The sequence below is a fragment of the Talpa occidentalis genome, unplaced genomic scaffold, assembly GCF_014898055.3.
Source record: "Talpa occidentalis isolate TD23 unplaced genomic scaffold, MPIMG_talOcc4v2.1 talOcc4.3, whole genome shotgun sequence".
Taxonomy (NCBI): Eukaryota; Metazoa; Chordata; class Mammalia; order Eulipotyphla; family Talpidae; genus Talpa; species Talpa occidentalis.
Window position 1 is genome coordinate 54,476,596 of NW_023603184.1, and position 11,701 is coordinate 54,488,296.

General features: G+C 55.9%; 1 protein-coding gene across 4 annotated transcripts; it reads left to right on the forward strand.

Moving 5' to 3' along the window:
* Positions 1-242: 242 nt before the first annotated feature.
* On the forward strand, positions 243-9,536 carry PROC (protein C, inactivator of coagulation factors Va and VIIIa). 4 transcript variants are annotated; one of them, XM_054699605.1, is made up of 9 exons: positions 243-281; positions 1,575-1,665; positions 2,804-2,970; positions 4,082-4,106; positions 4,251-4,388; positions 4,528-4,662; positions 6,637-6,776; positions 7,579-7,696; positions 8,759-9,536. In XM_054699605.1, the coding sequence occupies exons 2-9, from the start codon at positions 1,596-1,598 to the stop codon at positions 9,334-9,336; spliced, it is 1,371 nt and encodes a 456-aa protein (XP_054555580.1). In that variant the 5' UTR covers positions 243-281; positions 1,575-1,595; the 3' UTR covers positions 9,337-9,536. The 4 variants fall into 4 exon arrangements, with proteins under 4 accessions (XP_054555580.1, XP_054555579.1, XP_054555581.1 ...); XM_054699604.1 differs by having other exon boundaries at positions 250-281; positions 1,579-1,665; XM_054699606.1 differs by lacking the exon at positions 243-281 and adding an exon at positions 523-647.
* The last annotated feature ends 2,165 nt before the right edge of the window (positions 9,537-11,701 follow it).

Below are 11,701 nucleotides of genomic sequence, written 5' to 3' on the forward strand. Positions count from 1 at the left end.
TGCCTTTGATCAGCCAGTCCAAGCCTCAAACAAGACCACAGTTGCCCACAGTTTTGAGAGTTGTACCTCACCACCCTCCCTCCCAGGTGGCACCACTGGTGTGCAGAGGTGGGCTTTTGGCAGAAAGAGCTGTCCAGAGCTGGGAACAAGTTTGTTTATCTGTGGAGGGGGTGGCCTCAGCACCGAGGGCCAAGCAAATATTTGTGGTTATGGATTAACTTGAGTTCCAGCGGTCATGGCGGCAGAAGGGCGACCTTGCAGTTTCTCCATGATCCACCTCAGTAAGTCCCCTTCAAAGTAGGTCCGTGACAGGGGCTGAGCAGGGGTGAGGGTTGGGTGCTCCAGCCAGGCTTCAAGAGGCTATTTGGAGTTTGGGGTAAAGAGAAATCAGGGCTCTGCCACCCACCAGACCCCAGCGCCACAATTTCAAGGGGCCCGCTCCTATCTGCCTCCTTCTTCTCAGACTTCGAGGCTGGGAAGAACTTCAGAGCTGTCTGAAGGCCTCTAGCACTGGGCTATCACCAGAGGCAGCTTGGACTCCAGGGCCCTCTTGTCCCTACCCTACCCCCACTGCTACACTTGGGCTGTCTGATTTAAACAAACATCAGAACCTGTCTCAGAGGGAGTCAGCAAAGGTGGAAAAGGAGGTGAGCTGGATGCAGATGGGGCAGGTAGATCTACAGGAACCCTAGGTTTCCGGTGGCAAGGCTACTTTTGAGGTTTAGAGGGGCAGCCAGTGGTTTGGGGTGGGGTGTCTGGGTCTGGGTCTGGAGCCATGAAGGTAAGGGTTGGAGTCTTTGCTATGCTAACTCCTGGTTGTGTTTGGTTTTGGGTTTTTTTTTTTTTTTTTTCCAAAAGCCACTTAACAACTCAGAGTCTCAATTTCCTGCTCTTAAATGGGGTGACAACGTTCATGCCTATCTATTAGTTCAAGGTTGTTACAAGCCTTGAACTAACAGTTGCCACTGTTTACTTAGCATTTGCTATATGCTGACCTTATTTTAAGAGATTTCTGTGCATTAATTCATTTAGTTTTCGCAATTACCTGTGAGGTAGAAATGCAATTATTCTACCTACTTTACAAATGAGGCGACTAAGACACGGAGCACTACAGTTTCCTGCCCAAGGCGGTTATTTCGAGGCAGGGGTTCTCACTCGGTCATTCTGCTTGAGGGCCTGACCTCTGAACCACAAATGGAAAGGCACCACGGGTGTCCAGTGACATCAGCTATTACTCTTAGCCTGGCTGTAGATCAGTAAAGGCATCACAGCCCCTCGCAGAAGGAAGGGTATGGACACTATGGGCACATTTGCTGTGACCTCTCTGCTGAGTGCTCTAGAACCTCCTCAGGATTCCAGGCCCCTCCATCTGCCGACTCCATGGGCGGTGTGACCTCAGCCTGTGTAGTGAAGGAGGCTGAGCCACCAGGTGACTGTCTAGTAAACAGGCACCCGCAGCCCAGCTTTTGCTCTCACAATAGCACACAGGGGAGGCCCTTTCATTTCATCAGGGGGCAGGGGGCTGGCGGGCGGCACAGGGGCTGGTACTGCAGAATCTCAGAAGTCCCCCTCAGACAGGTGTCAGCGACTCCAGAATGTGGCAGCTCATGGGCCTCTTGCTTTTCGCAACCACCTGGGGGATTTCCGGCACACCACCTCCTTCTGGTAAGGCCACCTGCCCCTTCCTGGGACACCTGGGGCCTTTACATGGCCATCTCTGACGCCTCCTGGCCTTAATCCTCTCCACCACCTCCTCTGAACCTGGGGGGGGGGTGAGATAAGAGAGAAGCGGCTGAATGAACCCCAGACCCCTTGCAGGTCAGCTGTGGGTACACAGCACGGGAAGGGGGGGCGCTGAGAACTACATGATGGGGGTGGTCACAGCCTCTAGCTCCTTCCTCCACCCTGGGGAGTGGGTCACAGAGTCCGTCCCCTGGGCCTTTCCTGTCACCCCCTCACCCCCTCGCTGTGAAAGGCTCCAGCCCACATCACACCCACACGACCCGGGGCAGCCTCACCTGCCAAGTGCACTTATGCAGTGCTGTTGCCCTGCCGGCAGCTCTGGTCCCACAGCCAAGAGGAGGCCCGGTTCCCCAGGGAGGCCCCCAGAAGGTACAGCTGCCTTTCACTCTGCAGTCTGCGCTCCTTCAACTGTCTCCCAGGAGTGCCCTCCCCGCCCCCAACCTGTGGGCACTTGGTTCCTCCACCCACACCTTCCTTCCTGGAGGGTGTCTTCCCCAGCCTTTGTCTCTCCACTCAAGCCTCTCTCGCCTACCTCCTCCCACCCTCCATGGTCCTGCCATCCTACCTCTCCCTCTGTGCCCAAGAGACAACCTCTCACATGCCAGGTAAAGTCTGGTGCTGCTCACCAGGTGGCAGGTGGGCACTTTTCCAGGTGTGCCTGCCCATGGGAAAGGGACGGGCAATGCCTGAGGCGGAAGGAGGGAGGGGAGGAGAAGGAGCAAGGCCAGGGCCTTGCTACAACATCAGGCCCCAGCACCGGTGCTCATTTCTGTGCCAGGAACTAGTGAGTGCTTACACAAGGATTGGTCCCCATTTTCAGATGAACAACCGAGGTTTAGAGAGGAAAAGACACAGGCTCAAGATCACACGGAGGTTGGGTGGTTTCAGAGGCGGGTCTAAGCGGCCAAGTCTCATCGCTGACCATTTAGCACCGAGGGGGAGGCCAGAGGCGCTAGTGGAGTCTGCAAGCTGGAATGTATGTCCTAAACAGCCCAGACCCTCCCTCACCTCAGGGCTCTCTACCAAAGTGAGCCCCCCTTTCCTGCTCCCTGCCCTCCAGACCTGGTGTTCTCCAGCAGCCAGCACGCCCACCAGGTGCTGCGGATCCGCAAACGTGCCAACACCTTCCTGGAGGAGCTCCGGGCCAGCAGCCTGGAGCGCGAGTGCATGGAGGAGATTTGTGATTTTGAGGAAGCCCTCGAGGTTTTCCAAAATGTGGATGACACAGTAAGGCACGGCGTGCTAGCCTCTTTCCGTCCAGTTTGCCAAGGGCAGGGGGCGAGGGGGTGGGGGGAGCGTCAGGCGTGGGACGAATGGGGTGCTGGCTGGGTGGTCTTGGTCAGGACACAGGTGACCCAGAAATAGAACTCCTAAGCTCAGGTGCGTCCTGGCCTCCGGGGCTCTGGGGAGGAGACCGTGGCATGGTAGGATGGACTTGGCAAGGGAAGCAGCTTCCTGACATGAGGCTCAGACCCCCCTCTAAACCCAAGGTCTCACCTCAGCTACTCAGACCTAGGTGTGTGGCCCCCTGGAGCCCCCTTCAAGGCTGTTTCTAGAGACCCCCTCTGGGTTCCAGCTTTCAAGACTGAGGCAGAACCCCCAGTCTGCTCCCTCTCTTGTCCTTTGCCCCCATCTCCTTGACTAGATCTGCTCTGCCGCTTTTTCCAAGCGGCCGCTCCATCAGACGCCCAAATAATTTTGGGCAGGCACAAAGTCAGAGAATTTCAGACTCTGCAATGACTCCGCCTCTTCACCCAAAGTCTCCCCTGCCCGCAGAGCAGAAGTGCTGCTGGGGGACAGCTGGATGTGCCAGGCACCCAGCCAGGAGCCTGAGGTGTGGTCCCAGACCACTCCCTCCACTGCCAGCCCCAGTGAGGAGCCTCTGAAGCCGCAATCAGTGTCCCCACATGGTCCCGGTGCAGGCTCCACTGAGATTCTGGTTTCAGGAAGCCCAGTTGTCTGAGCTGAGAGGTGGGAAGAGCCAGGAACAACGATGGGGCTGGAAAAAGAAGGAATACTGGGGTGGAGTGTGGGTCCCCTCCCATGAAGACGCTGCTGTGTGCACACAGTCCAGAAGGCAGTCTTGCAGTCACACGGGGTTGCGCATTTTTAAGGGGTGCCAGGCAGAGACATGCAGCAGAAGACAAGGATGCCAGTGAGCAGGGTGGCGCAGCAGTTCTACTTGCCAGAGGCCACAAGCAGGGGTTGGAAGCCCGTTCCTCTCCTGCCGGCTTGGAGGCTGCCCTGTCCACCCAGGGCACACAGGGAGGGTGTGTGCACGTGTGTGTCCGTATGCACTCGTGGCGAATGGCCCCTTCTCTCCCGCTTCTCTCCCCAGCTGGCCTTCTGGTACAAGTACCACGGTGAGTTTGCTCTCCACTTCTGGCAGGGCATGCCCCTGGGGTCTCTGGGCCAGGTGGGGACAGGAAGGGGATGGCGGGGACAGGGAGGGGATGGTGGCCCTGAGACCCTGTCCCCCCACCTAACCCCCCCCCCACCCCCCGCAGACGAGGACCAGTGCTCCACCGCGCCCCCGGAGCACCCTTGTGACAGCCCGTGCTGCGGGCACGGCAGGTGCATCGATGGCCTGGGCGCCTTCACCTGTGACTGTGGCCAGGGCTGGGAGGGCCGCTACTGCCTGCACGGTGAGGCGCGGGGGGCGCGGGGCCGGGGGAGGGGGGGCGCGGGGCGCCACAGGACAGCGGGGGGGGGGCGCCGCGGGGTGGGGCGCGGGGGCCGCGGGGGCCGCGGGGGCGCCTGACCTTGCGGGCGTGGGATCCGCAGAGGCGCGCTTCTCCAACTGCTCGGTGGACAACGGCGGCTGCGCGCACCACTGCCTGGAGGAGGCCGGCGGACGGCGCTGCAGCTGCGCGCCCGGCTACCGCCTGGGGGACGACCACCGGCGCTGCCAGCCCGCGGGTGAGCACCTGCGACTGGGCCCCGGCGGCCGTGGGGCTCCCCGGAGAGGCAGCTGGCCCTCCCCGCACCCCGATGAGGCCGGCCCGAGAGGGGGGAGGGCTCGCGCCCCGCCCACGGCGCCCAGGCCCTGCCCGCGGGCGGTGCCTACCCAGGCCGGGCTGCGTCGGGGCGCAGCCTCTCCCGCGTCTGCCTCGCCGGCCTTGTGCCCGCCAGCCCCGGCCGGCGCCTCCGCGGGGCGCAGCGGGGAGACGGCTCAGGGAGGCCTTTGCGGCGCGAGTTCGAGCCCCCGACCCGGCATGGCCACCTCGCCCGCACCCCCACCCCCACCCAGCTGCGCACGGCGGGACCGCCGCCCCCCCTGCTCCCCGCGCCCCCGGGGAGTCCTCTCACCCCCGCGACTCTGGCCTGCGCCCCACTTCTTAAAACACAGCAACCTTGGTCCAGGTCCACCTTACTCTGACTTTGCAGGAGAGGCGGGAACCATGCTTCTGCCTTTTTTCCAGTTTCCTTTCTATATATTTTGATTTTTATCAAATTTATAGATGTACAAAGAAGCTGTAGTTTCACACTCCTCCAGTGAATTGCAGTCGGTTGTTCCCCAGTGGAGGTTTCCGTCCATGTCACGGCGCCCTTGGTGGGCCCTTTTCATGTGGAAATGCACGTCTTCTATTTCAGGGGACACTTCTCTAGTGCTCGCTTGGGTGAGCGCCCCTCTAATTTTCTGTTATCTTTAGGACCCCTTGCTAATCACGTCTTTGTTCTGCATTGATCCGCTGGTTTTATCATGTCCTCTATTTTCTGTCTCATCAACTTTATATTCTTACAAGGAAGTTTTCACAATTTCATATTCCTTTAATTTTTTTTTTTTTCATGACTCCTTGGAGAGTCACAGGAAGTTGCCCAGTAATGCCTGGTGGACCAACGGCCTGTGGGCTTTCCTGCGCGGTTGGCTCTGGGCGCAGGTCACCCCCTGAAGCCCTACTACCCAGAGCCTCGGTCACTTCCTTTGGCTGTTCTCTGGGGAAATCCTCCAAACAGGCGCTTGACTGTCCCACCCTGACTCCCAGTCCCTGGGGTGGGGGAGCTGGCCTCCACCAGACTGTGGGGTGTCTCCTGCTTCCTCTGGTCTGCTCGGTGGCACTCTTCCCCATGGCTGTGCCTGAGCCCCTGGGCCACAGTCTGGGTCCGCCCTCTGCAGAGAGCACACCCACAATCCCCAGGGCTGAGAGGAGAGAGTTAAGCCACTGATAAGGGTCAGCACAGAGGGTTTGAGCTCCAGCAGTTTCTTTTACGAACTCAACACTCCTGTCTACTGTCCCACCTGCACTTTGTCCTTCGGAAGCACGGAGATTCCCGGGGTTCTGTGTGCAAAACCATCTGCATCTGCCACCCCCTGTTATGGGCTAAGGCCCTTGGCTTTCTTATTTGGCCAAGTCAGAAACCAGGTCCATCTGCTGTCTAGCTTCTGGAATTCTCTTCTTGGCCAATCTCCAGTCTGCCGCTATGTGCTTCCCCTGCTGGGGCTCCCACAGTCAGCGTCATCTCAGTGCAGCTGATCTGCCTCATGAGCAGACCCTGGCAGACCCCCAGCCCTCAGTGTCCATCACACACCTGCTCCTCTCGGCGGGGGCCCTCATACCGTGTTCAGAGTTAGTCTGGGACCCTCCAAGAATGTCTGGGATTACACCTAGCAGCCCCAGGGTGTGCTAAACTCAGAAGCTCAACAGTTAGCCCAATGGCATGGCTAGGTCGAAATGCTGCTTTGTCTTACTCTTGACATTTTGTGGCACTGTTTGTTGACTGACTTGCTGACTAGCACAAGGGGATTCGGACATCACTATTTTGTGTCTAAGCATAATTTATCCCTTGAGCCCACAATGCAGCAGACTGGCTTGCAGGTAGGAGACAGACAAAGATGAGCGGGCAGAGCTGGGAGTCATACCTGCAGACCCTCACTGCCTCCCCTACCTTCAGTGAAGTTCCCTTGTGGGAGGCCAGGAAAGCAGGTAGAGAAGAGGCGCAAGAACTTGAAACGTGATACAAAACAAGAAGACAAAGTAGATCCACGGCTCGTCATGGGGACGTTGACTGGATGGGGAGAGAGCCCCTGGCAGGTGAGAGGAGGGGCAGCAGCACGTGACTTCCTTTGGACTGCTCAAGAAGTCCAAAGGAGGCAGGGGTGGGTGGGTGCATGGAGAGAGTTTTGCCGTTTCTTGGTGGGGGCGGAGCTTGGGGGGGCAGTTGAGGGAAGATGGCAGTCACCAACTGGCCAGGGCAGTGTGTGGTGGACATGGGGCCCTTGGGGGAATGTGCAGGAAGGAAAAAAGGAGCTGGAAGGATAATGCTCTGGTGGGATCTGAGGCAGAGGCTAGCTAAAGGAGAGGCATTTTTGCCTGGGAGAGGGCTAGGAGAGAGGGTTGTCCCCGAGGTGCTGCTTCAGCCTCACCGTGGCACTAACATCGACTAGGTCCCCTTCTGCCAGGTGCTGGGGGTTGGCACATAGGGAGCTCACGGGTTCTGACAGGGACAGGTCTCTAACACATGGCAGCCCAGCGGGACCAGAGCCAGCAGAACAGGCTGCGGGGACTCTGAGGGGACACCCAAGGCAATCCCCAGGGCTTCAGAGTCTTTGCAGAGGACTTGAGGCCCAGCCAGAGCCCCCAAAGGTGAGAACTCTGAGTGCACTGAGGATGACTGCAGGAATGTCATGGCAACAGCGGGGAGATGCCCTGCATGCGCCAACTCCATTAACAAGCAGAAATAGAAAACGCCAAAAAAGGGCTTTTGAGCCCATGCCCAAGTGATGGAGGCACCCAGGACAGACCGGCTTAAGCTTCCAGCAGCTCAGGTCTGAGGACAGTGCCTGGTGCCCTGCTGAGACCCAGGGGCCTTGTGTCACCCCCACTCCCTCTCCAGGTGATCCTGCTAGACTCCAAGAAGAAGCTGGCATGCGGGGCAGTGCTCATCCACACCTCCTGGGTGCTGACAGCGGCACACTGCATGGAGGACTCCAAGAAGCTCATTGCCAGGCTGGGTACAGGCTGAAACCAGGCGGGAGGGGCCGCTGGGCTGGGGGCTAGATTTGGAACCCTGTCTCTGGGGTGCTGGGGCAAGAGGTCACTTGGGTTCCACAGAAGGTGTTTGGGGGACGAAGCTGATATGCACCCACTCCACCACTCCTGTAGTGGGATTTTATCTCTGACATCTGCTGCTTTGCCGACGTCTGGTGCTATCTTCAAAGGTGGGCCTGGGTGCTGTTACCTTGCCTTACAAATGAGGGGTTACACACCTGCTTGCCTTTGCACTCCTACGGGTGGAGAGCAGGCTCTGTAGGACCTCAGCGTGCTCAGGCATCAGGGCCTGGCTTCGCACATGAATGGGGCTGGAACTGTGATGCAGGGACCCTGGCACCTACTGCCGTAGCCAGTTGCTTCCTTGCAATAGTCCAGGGGTCCCTAAGATCCCACTCGTTACCAATTTCTGGAAGGGGCTCCCCACACTTCATGCAAAAGAGAAAGAAAAGAAATATTGAGATTGACCAAATCCACACTCTCTATAATCCCTCCAGCACAACCAGTGGCCTTCAGCAGGGCTCCCTGGGAATTTTCACCCCAGGACCCCCTCCAGGAAGCATCAGCCTAGACAGAGGGACCATGATCTTTGTGAGATCCGGATCTTTCCTCCCTGGCAGAGCCTGTGTGCTGCTGTTCTTCCTCGCTGGGTCTGGCTGCTCCTGCCTTGCCCTGTTTGGCAGGTCCCTCCCAGGGGTCTAGCCAGCACTCTGACCATGCTGGCTGGAGAGCCTTGTCTGACTAGCTGCAGCTGCTCCGCATTCCCTTTGTGGCTCTGGCCTGTGTCCAGAAGGCACGGGCTTCCCTGCCAGGTGCCCACTCCTGGCTACGACCTTGGCATTGCTCCTTCTGTGACTCCTGAATTCAGAACCACCTTTGCCTCTTTAGGAGGGATGCCCACAAGTCGACACTCCTGATAGAAATATGGGGCACACATGTGGCCACAACCTGCCCTGCACCAGGGCCCATGCACACACACAACAGTGGTGCTGGCCTCCCCCTCTGACAGCCCCTCTGCCCCACAGGGGAATATGACCTGCGGCGCTGGGAGAACTCGGAGGTGGACCTGGGCATCAAGGAGGTCCTCATTCACCCCAACTACAGCAAGAGCACCACTGACAATGACATCGCGCTGCTCCGCCTGGACCGGCCTGCCACCCTCTCACAGACCATTGTGCCCATCTGCCTGCCGGACAGTGGCCTGTCAGAGCGGGAGCTCACAAAGGTGGGACAGGAGACTGTGGTGACGGGCTGGGGTTACCGTAGTGAGACCAAGAGAAACCGCACCTATGTCCTCAACTTCATCAAGATCCCTGTGGCCCCGCACAGTGAGTGTGTCCAGGCCATGAACAACCTAGTCTCAGAGAACATGCTGTGTGCCGGCATCCTGGGGGACCCGCGGGACGCCTGTGAGGGTGACAGTGGGGGACCGATGGTTGCCTCCTTCCATGACACCTGGTTCCTGGTGGGCCTGGTGAGCTGGGGTGAGGGCTGCGGGCGCCTCCACAACTACGGCGTCTACACCAAAGTTAGCCGCTACCTCGACTGGATCCATAGCCACATCAGAGCCAATGAGGCCGTCCCAGAGAACCAGGCACCTTAGTGTCCCTCTGGCTGGGCTCTGCTTCCCAGAGTCCACTCTTGGAATGGGGGCTGTGAAATGTTAGTGATGTTTGGAACATTAAAAGGGAATGCCATAAGCACAGCAGAGCTGTTCTGTTTTTCCATTCCTTTCTTGCACTGTTCCAGAGGGCAGTCACATTTATTTATCATGTACTGCATGTCCACCCTTTATGAACAGAATCTTAGAGCAGCTCTGTGGGGTAGGGAGGAGTAGAGACATATTTCACAGGGTCTGAAGCTGCTAACATTTTGTGGTGGGGGTTCTTATTATGGAAAGAATTTCAAAATGTGACTACAAAACTGTGAGCACATCCCAGGTACTTGGCAGGAGCTTGTATGCATCAGGGAACTTGAAGCTGAAGTTTGATGGCAAATCCAGATGTGGAGATAGAGATTTTTAACTCATAGAGAAGGAAGCTGAGATTTAGGGAGGTTTACATAGTGGAGTTTGGATTCAAATCTGGGATTGATCCACAAACCCAGGATTTCTTTCTATTCTCTGCTGTTCCAGGAAGGCATCTGTTCTGGGTACCTGCTGGGTGTGGAAGCTACCATTAGGCCTAGGGGGTCAGGGCAGCCAGAATGAGCTCCCAATGTAGTTGGGAAAGTGGTTGGAGAACAATGAACACAACCTTGAATGGCAGTGAGCAAGAGTCTCCATCTTGACCTGGCCTGATAGGCAAAGGTGGACAAAACAGGAAAGTTGTACCTGATCAAAAGGGAAGGTGGTGAGACAAAGCCAACACAATTAGTCTGAAGTCATAAAATTTGTTTGCTTCTCTGTGTGGCCTCAGGCAAGTGGCCTCTCCTCTCTGGACATCAGTAAATGGAGGAGAGCTGTGATTCTCAACCTTGCTGTTCATTGAATCCCCTGGGAACTCTGTCTAGTCCCACCCCCACCAATTCTGCTTTAATTGATTTAGGGTTGGGCATCCGGACACTGCTATTTTATTAATTTTTTCCCTTTTTATTTCCACTTTTGTATTTGCTTTTTTGTTTTTGTTTACGCACCGATAATCTAAACGCCCCAGGTCACTTTAATGTGTGACTGTTGAATGCCACTGACAAAATTGACTTCAAAGGGCCTTTTCTGCTGATGTTGGTAATAGTTCTAACACCTTCAGGGGTGTTAGAGAATAAAGACTTGCAATCTCAGAAAGGACAGCACAGTCAGTGAATAGAAAGAGGCCTCACTTAAGATTATACCCAGCTTGACAGGGCCACAGCTGCTGCTTACAGACCAGAGGAAACACCATGCCCCATTAAGGTAGGTGTCTCGGTGCAAACACAAGGGCTTTGTGTGAGACAGGGCCTACTTGATCCATCTCTATATGGACCTGGAAAAGGAAAGAGGGGATCCACTTGGAGACAGAAAAAGTCAGGCCCTGGACTGGGGCTATCTACTGATTAGTGCACAGGCCAGTGTCCCCCACATTAGAGTGATGGAGGTTTTTGTCCCACTCAAAAGCCCCCAATTTCCTGTCAAGGTGGTTAATCAGCATAAGTGAGCTAACTTCTGGCATGGAGATACAAGGGGATCTACTGCCCTGCTCCCCAGTACAACTAGTGGAAATTATAAAAACAAGCATTTAAAGTATCTGGAAATGGGGCCTCCCTGGTGGCGCAAGGGGTTAAGCACCACACTATGAAGCAATCCGCAGCCTCTGCAGCACGAGTTCTATCCCGGGCCAGCCAGGGAGCAACCCACATGGTGCAGCAGACCTCTCCTGTCTCGCCCGCTGCTCCCCTCAGCAGTGTATTTCAGTCGGTCTGCCTGTTCTGTTCCCCCCTCTGGTGGATCCTCTCACCCCCCACATCTCTGGCCTATACCCCAGCTTTTGTATGCATGAATAAATAAATCTTAAAAAAAACACTTGAAATATAAAGAAATAAATAATAGCAAGCATAGGAGAGCTGGTGTGGTTAATTAAAAAAATAATAATAAAGTATCTGGAAATGGTCCTAAGGGCAAAGAAAACAAGAATAAAAATACAACCTTTAAACCAACACAAGAAATCTTGAGGGTTACTTTTGGGATAGCTTGGAGGTTAATGTGGTCTTTGTAAGTACCCCTAAATTGTATCATGGCCAGGGCCTAAAAGTGTAGCCTAAAAGTATAGCATCAACCTGATCTTCAGATACTTGCAAAATAGATCTCAGACTCAGATACAGCTTTATGAGCAGTGAATATAAGGATAGAGGGCTGTATCATTGGTTTTGATGAATACAAGTATTATGTATTAGGTGATGCGGATGAGATTCATTCTAAAAATCCAGAAAACAACTGGGTTGGTCATGCTAAAAGGAGATAAAATTACTCTGCTTCAAAGTGTCTCCCAACTAAA